General features: G+C 49.1%; 1 protein-coding gene across 1 annotated transcript; it reads right to left on the reverse strand.

Annotated features, from left to right (window-relative positions):
* Window positions 1–3959: 3959 nt before the first annotated feature.
* Window positions 3960–7990, reverse strand: S100A11 (S100 calcium binding protein A11). Its single transcript, XM_063316579.1, has 3 exons — window positions 7850–7990; window positions 4641–4799; window positions 3960–4156 (listed from the first exon to the last, which is right to left on the reverse strand). Exons 1-3 carry the CDS (start codon window positions 7850–7852, stop codon window positions 3989–3991), a joined length of 330 nt encoding a protein of 109 aa, XP_063172649.1. The 5' UTR covers window positions 7853–7990; the 3' UTR covers window positions 3960–3988.
* Between the last annotated feature and the right edge of the window lie 2417 nt (window positions 7991–10407).

Raw genomic sequence — 10407 nt, forward strand, 5'->3', positions numbered from 1 at the left:
GATTTGAACTTTCATCTCACTATAAACAGGGCTTGCGTTTGAGACACAGCAGGCCCTGGAGTTCTTTCTTAACGGCCTCTTAGCTCGTCTGCAACCAAATGTTTCTGGAGTCTTTTCTGCCTCTTTGGGTCATTCCAGCCTAGCCTACCTGGAGTAACCAATTAGGAGTTTCCTTTTAATCCTGTTTTTCTATCCCCCCTCAACCCCACCGGGGAGGAGCAGGCGGTCCAGGGAAGCCCCTGACCACTAAATTTGTTCGTTTGGGAGTCATCAATCCCTGCATTGCAATGGCGAAGGAGACACCCCCACGCCAACCCCTTAAACTCGACCACAGTGGGAAAACAGGTGTGAAAGTCAACAAAACAAGACAAGTGTTTTGCTGAGTTGGCAGCTCTGATGTCTGAGCCCCTCTGTCCTCCGTCAGGGGTGCCTCCTCCCCACCACCCCGCTGTCCCATGGGACTCGGCTGAGTTTGGACACTGAACCGGGGAATCTGCATTTTCAGCCCACAAAGGGAGCTTTCCGCTAAGACCACTTAGGGAACAAAGTTGGGGAAGGGATAAGGAAAAAAAACCCTGCTCAGGCTTGTTTGGCTGGCTTTTTAAGGGATCAGGTGACAGCGTAATAATAATAATAATAAAAAGGTTCACGAAACTTTCCAGGAACGGAACGGCACTTGAGAGCTAGGCCCCGGAGACAACAATCGCTTCTCAATCTCTTCCGGATTCTCACCTTTGATCCTGCCAGCAAGTCCAACTAAGATTGATAAAAGGGTGTGTGTGTGTGTGTTATATTTCACTGCATGTTCCCTTGACGGTGCATCAGCCCATCATCTAACCTCCCATCTTTCCCCCGATAAATCCAAATTGCACTGAGGTGGGCGTTTCTTTATTGGCCTCCCAAATCATTCCCGATTTTACATTCCACCTTGCTGAGAATTTCTCTCCAGCCGGCTCCAGATCAAAGCCTGTGGCTAAACGGGCTTTGGGTATAGAATTAATTTGCCAACGTGGGGCAGAGGCTGATGGATATGCTAACTTTGGCAGCCTTGTTCAAAGCGAGATGTTGAGATCTGGCGTTGCTGGGGGTGACTCTGGCACACTTCTTGGCCTCTGTTTCTGCACCTCCTTAATTCTCCCCAAATATCCCAGATTTGTTCCTTTGGCCTGCCTCGGTTTACCCACATCTGAATTTTCCCAGCCTCCATCGGAGCTTTTTATCATCGCTGCTTTGCTTATTGCTCCCTTGGAAACCCTCCGGTCAAGCCCTGAGATATTTTTGCGTGTTGTTTCCCGCATATTCGTTCTGCCAGAAAAAAGTGGTTCCGTTGACTTCCCAATTTCCATTTGATTTTATGCTCCCAAATAAGATTGCAGTGTATGCTTTGGCCAAATATGGCTGCTGGGGCAGGTGGCAATATTTGAGGCGTAGCAGTAAAGGAAGACCAGATGAGGAGGGAAGAGGAAAAAAAAAAGCAAACACAGGCACCCATCCTAAGACTGGTTCTTGTGTGATGCCCAGCTGGTTATATCATACAGGGAGAAGTTTGGCTCTGATGCAAACAGGTTTACTAATCCTTGTGTTATGTGCCAAGGAGGAATTGTGCAACAGAGACGTCAAACTGACTGATAAGTTGCCTTGTTGGAGGATGGTGGTGGCCCCAAACTTTTTTTTTTTTTTGGAAACAAAGCCGCTTCTGGCCCTTGTCCATTTGATTTTCTGCTCCTTGGTGGATCTAGAATACTCCCCCCCCCACACCTGTCAATCAATGAGCCAGGCTATGGGAAGACTTACCTGGTATGTGTGTGGGGGCTGCACCGCTTTGGGGAGCAAGCGCAAGGAAAGCGTGTCCTGAAGCCTTTTGCCCCAGAAGGATGAGAAAAATCCAGGCAACAGGAAGGTGGGGGGGAATGGTTGAATCTTTCTTTCCAGCACACGTGGGTGTTGGAAAGGAAGCGAGGGGAAAAAAATGGAAAGTTGCAATAAAATCTCAGGAATTTCATGTACCGGCTGGTTTATGTAATGTGTTACAATAGGGGGCCGAGTTCCCATCACAAGCAAAACATTCAGCTTTATTTTCAGCCAGTTTAGTGGGCTGTATGAACACAGAGGAGTCCTAGAACAATGTTTTTCAAGCTTGGCCCCTTGAAGATGAGTGGACTTCAAGTCCCAGAATTCCCCAGCCAGCATGGCTGGACTTCAAGTCCCAGAATTCCCCAGCCAGCATGGCTGGACTTCAAGTCCCAGAATTCCCCAGTCAGCATGGCTGGACTTCAAGTCCCAGAATTCCCCAGTCAGCATGGCTGGCTGGGGAATTCTGGGAGTTGAAGTCCATACGTCTTCAAGGGGCCAAGGTTGAGAAACACTGGCCTAGACAACCAGGCTGGGGGAGCAGTCCCTGGATGTAGAACAATTCCTTCCTTTTAATCATGGAAAACTGGAGTTCTGGAGCACCTCCATCGCTCTGCTGTCGCTTCTCCAGGCTTGGCACAGCGACCGTTTTGGGGGGGACTTCTGAGTTTGATTTCTACCTGCAGCAGGTCGGTGCCAGCCGGGAGGAGGTGGAGCTGGAAACAAAGCACCCGATTCTTCCAGATGCCAAGCCTCAGCGGCACAGCCATATTCCCCGGTGGTGACAAGCAGCTGAAACTGAGAGCTACCCGCCCTGGCTTTTTGGCAGCGCAGCCTAGCGAGGTCACCGAGAAAACAGCCCCGGCAGATGTTAAACAGGGGTCGAAGTTTGCTGGATTTCTGGAATGCATGTCTTTTTTTTTAATGACTTCTGATGCAGATAACCCCACCGTTGGTTTGCAAAGATTGGCAATAGAAAGAATATAGAAACAGAACTTAGTGGGGGACAGGACCAAATGCAACCCTTTCACTTCAACAATACCAGGTTGTTTTTGTTTTTGCAGAATGGGGGAATCTGTAGGGACCCCAAGGGTCGTCTTGGGCAGCCCTCTGCAATGTGCAGAAAAAAATAATTCAACCTTCAGAACTTTCCTCCAGGAGCGTAACAGCTCACTTGGGGTGCTGTTTTCTCCAGAAACCTGCCAACACCATCCTGTTCACTCAAGAGAGGATAAAAGAATGATAAAGAGAATAAAAAGCATCTAGCTTTTTAAAAAAAAATTCTCACGCACAAGGACAAGAGTCTGGTCCTTAAATCCCACAGGGCAATCTACTTTTATTCAAGAAAACGTGGAAGGCACGGTTTCGTAAATCTATGGCTACGCTCTCCCCTAAGGAATCCTGGAGAATTTTTTTTTTAAACCATTCCAAAGTATTTTTTCTCCCCAAAAATTCCTTGCACAGGGGATGTATCTGGGGTGTTTTGCCTGCATTCGAAATGCACTTTGGGATATTGAAAAATGTGACCCTGCCCTCTAGTGGTTCAACCTGGTATGGCCCATTTAGGAAGGCTGCTTGGTTGGATGTTTGAATCTGCATCGGACGTTTGAACATCAGCGTTGCAGAAAGAATTTAGGAAAGATTTGCTGCTGGCAAATATGCCTGATTCTCCTTTAGCATTGCAGCAGAGAGTTGTACATTTTCTAGTACCACTGGACAGTGTAAAATAAATAAGTAAAATCTACCAGGGCCAGACATCTTGAAGGCCTGAGCAACAGTCCTCTCCTTGTCCTGCAAGGCAGAACCCTACCTGCAATCTTGTCCTGTTCTTTCCCCAAACACAGAGGGCTAGCAGCTTTATTTTTAAAACAAAAACTGAGCATTTGGGAGTAGGTATTTGGAAGGGGCATTCCAAGACTAACTTCCCCAGGGCTGGAAATCCATGACCTGTGGACCAACACAGCCCTGCTAATCTGACCACAGACATCTAGAAATCTGCTTTATTCTTGATTTTATTCCAATTTTAAAAAAGAAAAAAAAGTGAAAGGTGTTGCACGCCCTTTCTGATTGGGACATTACGGAATGCCCCGGTTTTGGAATGTTTGGGGTGACATTGCTTGAAATGGCCCGGATGCCTTCACAGTCTCTTGTGGCCCCCACCGGTGGGTGAGGACATTGTCTGGGCATGGCAGGCTACTGCCAGGCCTCCGATGAGGTTCAAGAACTCAGAAAAGTCGATCTGCCCATCGCAGTTCACGTCCAGCTTCTTCATCATGCGGTCAATGACGCTTGGATCTTTCTGGTTCTGCAAAGCATCAAAAAAGATCACAGGAGATCAGCTGGGCCTCTTTTGACCCCCCAAAATGGATTTCTTGAGGGTACAGTTGCCCCCTGCCAAATGTTCCAGCTGTTGATATAATAATACTACTACTACTACTACTAATAATAATAATAATGGATAAAATCACCGTCACCATGATCTACCCTCTACTGTACTGCAATACTATAACCGGGGGTTCACACACGCCATCCAATAATAAAATCTCAGCATTTTTCATGGGACAGATCCTGGCCACAAGCCTGCCTGGAAACAGCACCCCAAATGGCTCTTTTTTTGTCTTGAAATTGCTGGTTGAGCAACAACAGCAGAGTGAAAACACGCCTTAGGCATCAGTCTCAGTTGCCTAAGCAGCTATCCCACTTTGCAATTCCATGTCTCACCACCAGGGGAGCACCCACCCACCAAGGGTGATTCCCAGGCTGAATGCTGAAAGTCCAGCAAATCCTACCTTTGTGAAAGACGCCAGCTCCGTGTCCATGAACTTTCTGAATTCCTGTTTGGAGAGGGTGCAGTTGCTCCCTTCTTTCCCAGCATAGTGGCAGAAGACAGCCAGCAGCGACTCAATGCAACGCTCGGTTTCGGTGGGGCTGACGGGACCGCGGGAGGACTGCAGAAATTAAAAAGGGCAGATTTAAACGCGCTGGCTTCGCTTGTGAATATTGCAACCGTGCGATTCGCTGAAAGATGCGCCCTGTTTCCAAAGGGAATTCCAGGGCAGTGGAGGAGGGGAAGGGATTTGTGGGGGGACCTGCCCCAAATGAGATCCACAGAGGCAGGATGCACCTTGGAGACATTAATCGCCGGCAGATTTTATTTATTTATTTACTTACTTTTCTATCCTACCTTTCTTATTGTTATAAATAACTCAAGGCGGGGAACATACCTGATACTCCTTCCTCCTCCTCCTCTTTTCCCCACAACAACCGCCCTGTGAGGTGGGCTGGGTGAGAGAGAATGCCCCTGGCCCAAAGTCACCCAGCTGGCTTTCGTGCCTAAGGCCAGGCTGGAACTCGCAGCCCCCCGGTTTCTAGCCTGTTGCCTTTACCACTAGACCCAACTGGCTCCCAGTGCTGATTCTCAGTGGTGTAATTTCTATCTTAAATAAAACAGGGATCTCTGGTGGGTGCTATGTTTAACGTAGCTCTTTTGCTTTTAAAGAAAATGAAATCTTCAAAATTTTCTGCCGCCCCCGGGAATCAACTTGCTCGTTTTACAGAGGTGCTCTGAATTATCTGAGGGAGTTCCACCCCTCTTGTGGGTCTGAATGAAATAGCCTGCTCACTCTGGGGGACTCGGAGAGTGTGGGCAGACTCCGGCACCCATGTTCCCCAGCCTGGTTGAGAATGAGGGGTACCAGACCCCAGAAGGGGAAATGGCGATGTGGAGCGAAACATCTTTTTTCCCCCTGAGTCATCTTGTGGTCATTTATTCCACATACATATGGAAAGGAAAAAAAAATCAGGGCCTGGGAAAGATTCACTCATGGGGATGTGTGCGAAAAAGTTTAGGACAGGCTGCTCCACAAGATTAGAAGGAGTTCATTGTCTACAGAGACCAGAGATCCTTGATAACAAGCGGAGTTAATGTCTGTAGCGTCTATACGTGTTATGGACTAACTCCGGTTTATTCTGAAGCAGCTCTGAACCAGCCAAGCCCTGTGGTGGATAGACTGTGCTGATCCAAGGGAGTTCCACTGGCCTTTGAGCCTCTGTCTCAGGGATGGAGGAATCCCATTCATACCTCGATGCCCGTTAGCTGCATTATGTGAACCTAGAACAGTGTTTCTCAACTTTGGCAACTTGAAGATGGGCAGACTTCAACTCCCAGAATTCCCCAGGCTGGGGAATTCTGGGAGTTGAAGTCCGCCCATCTTCAAGTTGCCAAAGTCGAGAAACACTGGCCTAGAACATGGATTAACTCTGGAACCAGTTAAATTTGCCTGCCCCCTGCGATAGTTGCTTTTAAACCTTAAGATGGTCTCTCAAATGGGTTGGCGCTCAGGATATGCTCAGAAGATGAGAGGTGCTCCCATCAATATCCCAACAGCCAATTCAGTGAGGGCACTCCCCCCATGCCCAGAAGCGGTGATCCTTTTGCTTGCAGATCAACACTTGCTCTCTCCCCCTAGGGGCCTGTGCTGGAACTTATTTTTTCTTGAGAGACCTCTGCCTTTTTTCTTTTTTTAAAAGATATAGCGCATTTGGCAATGTATGCGTGCCCACACACACACACACAGCTTGGCAACTGCAGATGGGAGGCACTGGAGCATGAAGTTTGGCCCCACCCTTGTCACATAGACCCCTGGGAAGGGAAAAATCACAGAACACACCAACATTGCTCTCCAATTTTCCTCCCTCCCCAGTAACCGCTTGGTTGCATTCACACAACACTTCTGGTTACTGAATTAACCATCTTTCTGGATTCATACAAGACATTTGGTCTTATCCTCTGGGTTTGCACAGCCCATCGACAACGACACACACATAAACAAACATGGAACAAATTCAAGTTAACACTAATCAGATTAGCAGATGGTAATCTGCACTGTCTTTGCATCAGTAAGAGTTTTCTAGCAGGCCTCCTCCTACACCTCTCAGAGCTGATTTTGCAAAAAATCAGCCAGGAGGATTATTTTCAGATCTTTTTACTGCTGGCAGCTACCAATCAAACCACTCCCAAAAGTGCAGGAGCAGTGATTCTTTGGCAACCCACACTTAGCTAACATATAACACACTTTTAGAAGCTGGGAATTAGCTATCTAGGCAGAAATCCACCAAGGATCTTCTGGGAAGGCCATTATGCCGTGAGACCCCACCTCTCTAATTTCTGCCTGTCTCATGGTTCAAACTAGAGAGCTGGCTTTTCTCCTTGGCAGTGCTTGGAGGCCTTGAATCCTGGTGTGGCAGGCCAAAATCCAACCCGTAGTGATCTGCCTTCAGCCTAAGTCTTCACCCGTTGAACATCTATCCCAGTGAGATTTTTGCACAAGGGTACCCTGAGCGATTCTGAAATGGGTAGAGGAAGTCTGCCGAGGAGCCCAGCCACACCCTTTCCCCAGGCCTCCGTTGAAACAGAAAGGAAACCACAATCCAAATTCACAAACATTTCACCGCCTGCCCTGATCTGCTCCCCTGACCAAGCAGGAAAGACGAGATCGACTTTTCTGCCCCCTGTTAAAATCCGGGGAAAATCCACATCCCCAGGGGCGTGGACGCCCGCCACGTTTCTGAATGAGAATGGCGGCCACACCTTAGCAGGCTTCTCTGCTCTCCAGGCTGCTGGTGGCTCCCCCTTCCTGGAATCCCAGCACTCTCCTTCCCATCATCCCCAGCCACCCAGGGGCCTGGGGAGCAGGGGAACCGGAGCCCCCGTCAAGGCTGAAAAGGCTGGGAATGTTCAAAAGGGGGCCTCCGGGAGAAGAAAGCTGGATGCGGCGAGCGTTTCGGTCTCCCAGCCACCGCCCATTTCCCCTTCTTCCCATGATTTCAGCCCTGGCATCAATTTTTCCTCTTTTCCTGCCAATTTTCCCCAGCTCTGCGTTTTGCTTCCTTCCCTCCCCCAGACTGCAAACAGCCTGCAACTGAGTGCCGAAGGACCAGGAAATCTCCCCCGCCCAGGGTGCATTTCAGAGGCAGCCAAGGGGCCAGTGCGCCTTACCATAGCTGTGGTCGACAGCTGGTGGGGCAGAGCAGAAAGTTGGCTGCTGCTGGTGAGCCGGTTGCAGCGCGCAGTGGATCTGAGAGGTGAAGAGACAGCCCAGCCCCTCCCCGGCTCGGCCAACGCCTGGCTTTTCCCCGCCGAGGGAGGGCCTCCGTCTCCCGGTTGAGCAATTATGGCAAAACATGCTCATTCGACGAACTTGCACGCCCCACCTTGCTTCACTCACTCAGGAATGCGCTCAAGGGGAAGTTGGCTTTTCGTCCTCCCAACTCCTGTTAACTCGCTCAAGGCCGTCCACCGTGGCTCGCCTGCTCTGAGTCTGCAGAAACAATGGGCCAACGGGTGGGAAGTCAACCGGTTGAGCATTCCCACCTGCTCAACATCGGCCTGGGTTTCAGCTTTGAAGGCTTTCCAAATGGTTTGGGTGTGGAAGGGGTGGAAGGGGGGAGAACCTTCCCCAACATTTTGGATGCGCATGGAATCCAAAGGAGGCCCAGCAATCTGGACGGCTGGCAAGTTCCCCAGATTTTCAGTTCATCCGAGAACCTGGGAGCCAAAACTTTAAGAGGAAAAAGTCACCCCGTCTGGTTTTCCTGCCCCCACCTCTTCCAAATTTTCTCCATTTGGGTCTCCCATGCCGAGGAAACCCAGAACATGCTTTGCAGGGCAGAATTCTGCAACTTTCCAAGTTTGGTAAGACGGTTTGCAATGCTTAAAAGCAAGCAGAAAAATGCCAGTGTGAAGTTTAAAGAAAAACAGACCTGCAAAGAGGCATTCTAGCCGGGGAAGTCTGCTTGCAAACACTGTGGAAATGCGGATGCCAAAATGTAGATTTTAGAGGAGTGGACAGAAATATACTTGAGTATTTTCATACTCAGTTTCCGGGAGTGTGCCCATTCACACTAAGCCAGAGCAAGCCAAAATCAACATTCTTTCCCAAATCCCCAATCCATAAACTGTTTGGAACATGGCAGGAAGCCGTTTTCTGCATAGCTCTAATTTTTCTGTGTGCAAGTGGCCAGCCAAGGGTGGCCTGAGCGGGGCTGAGTCATCTCCTTACAACCTCCAGCTTCTCTGATTAAATGCTGGAAAGAAGGGGAAAAAAAAGTTTGGATGCCGGCAAATCTCTCTGTTGGCGTGTGCGGGGTCCCAAGGCTCAGACACTAACTTTGCCACATGCCACATGCCAGCTCACAGATTTTCCTCTTCTGAAACTTGCCTAGAGGCTTTCCCATAACAACGAGGACTAGAACCTTGGCATTTCCCAAAAGGCACCCGAAAGGGTTGCATTCTGTGCGAAGGGCACATTCTTAGTGCATCCTCTCCCTCCCTGCTTTCATCGGGTCTGGATGTGAGTGTGGCAGATGTGCAACTGGGTTTTTATGAACTAAAGTAAGTCTTTTCTGTATCCCTGTCCCCGCTCCCCCAGGAAGAAACAGTTTGCAAAAAAGGAGGTTTCTTTTCTGAATGTTTTTTCCAGAGATAAGCCGACTTCCCTCTGCCCTCTTGCATTTTGGACAAACCCTACCAGAGATTTCTAAAGAATTGCGTGCTTGAGTGCAAAGAGGGAGGATGGGAGGAGGAGGGCCGATCTGGTGGCAAAGATCTGGATTAAAGGGTTCCCCGGCAACGAGAAGGGGAGGGTGCAGAAAACAGAGCCCGTGGCAACACCCAGAGGGACAGAATGGCAGGCAGAGGTGTGTGAAAGACGCAACCTCCCTCTTGTGGTCTGTGGATCTCTTCCAACTTTCCCCTCTGCAAGCACTGACTTGAAAATTAAATTAAAAACAAACAAACCCTCATTGGCTCTTGAACCAACATTCCCTCCGGCATTTAACCCTCTTGAACCCTTGCTGATTTCTTTGTGCTGTCTCTCCATTGTGTTGCCCGCTGAGGAATCACCCCACTTAAAAAAAAAAATAAGTGAAGAAGGAAGCCCCCTCGCATTGCGAATTTCTACTGCTGGAGTGAAGTTGGGCTCCCAGCGGACGAAAGAATCAGGAGGAAGAACTGGTTGCCTCAATCGGAAGGCGTTTATTGATAACAGAAAAAAGATGCCTATGGACAACACCGAGGTGTTGTCATCTATCCGCCTAGACCTCCATTGGCTTCTTGCTTACTCGAGGTGGGATTTCCATTTCGCCCTCCTCATCTTGAGACTTCTTATGGAGTTTTGAAGGCATTGCAGATTCATTGAAGACAAAGGGGCTGATCAAGAGCTGATTAGAGGAGCTGATCAGAGGAAAACCCACAGGACCACAGACAGACCCACCTTTGGCTCACCCCATTTCCACGGATACATCCGCAAGGGAAGGGATCAGGGCCCCGTAACACCCTTTGCTGGGCATCACCTTGGAACAGAAGGGCTGATTTGGAGCGGATTAGATCAACGCATTAGAAGAAACCTCAACAGGAGCAAAGAACATCTACAGCAAGAAGGGTGGACAGGAATGCACAGTGTGCTTCAAGCTCACATCTTCATCCCAACTTCTGCTTCTTCTGGGCCAACAGATACTCATACAGCGGGTCGCAAACCACAGACGATTTGCTTTCGT

Source organism: Candoia aspera, chromosome 17 (assembly GCF_035149785.1).
Source record: "Candoia aspera isolate rCanAsp1 chromosome 17, rCanAsp1.hap2, whole genome shotgun sequence".
In the NCBI taxonomy this organism is placed as follows: Eukaryota; Metazoa; Chordata; class Lepidosauria; order Squamata; family Boidae; genus Candoia; species Candoia aspera.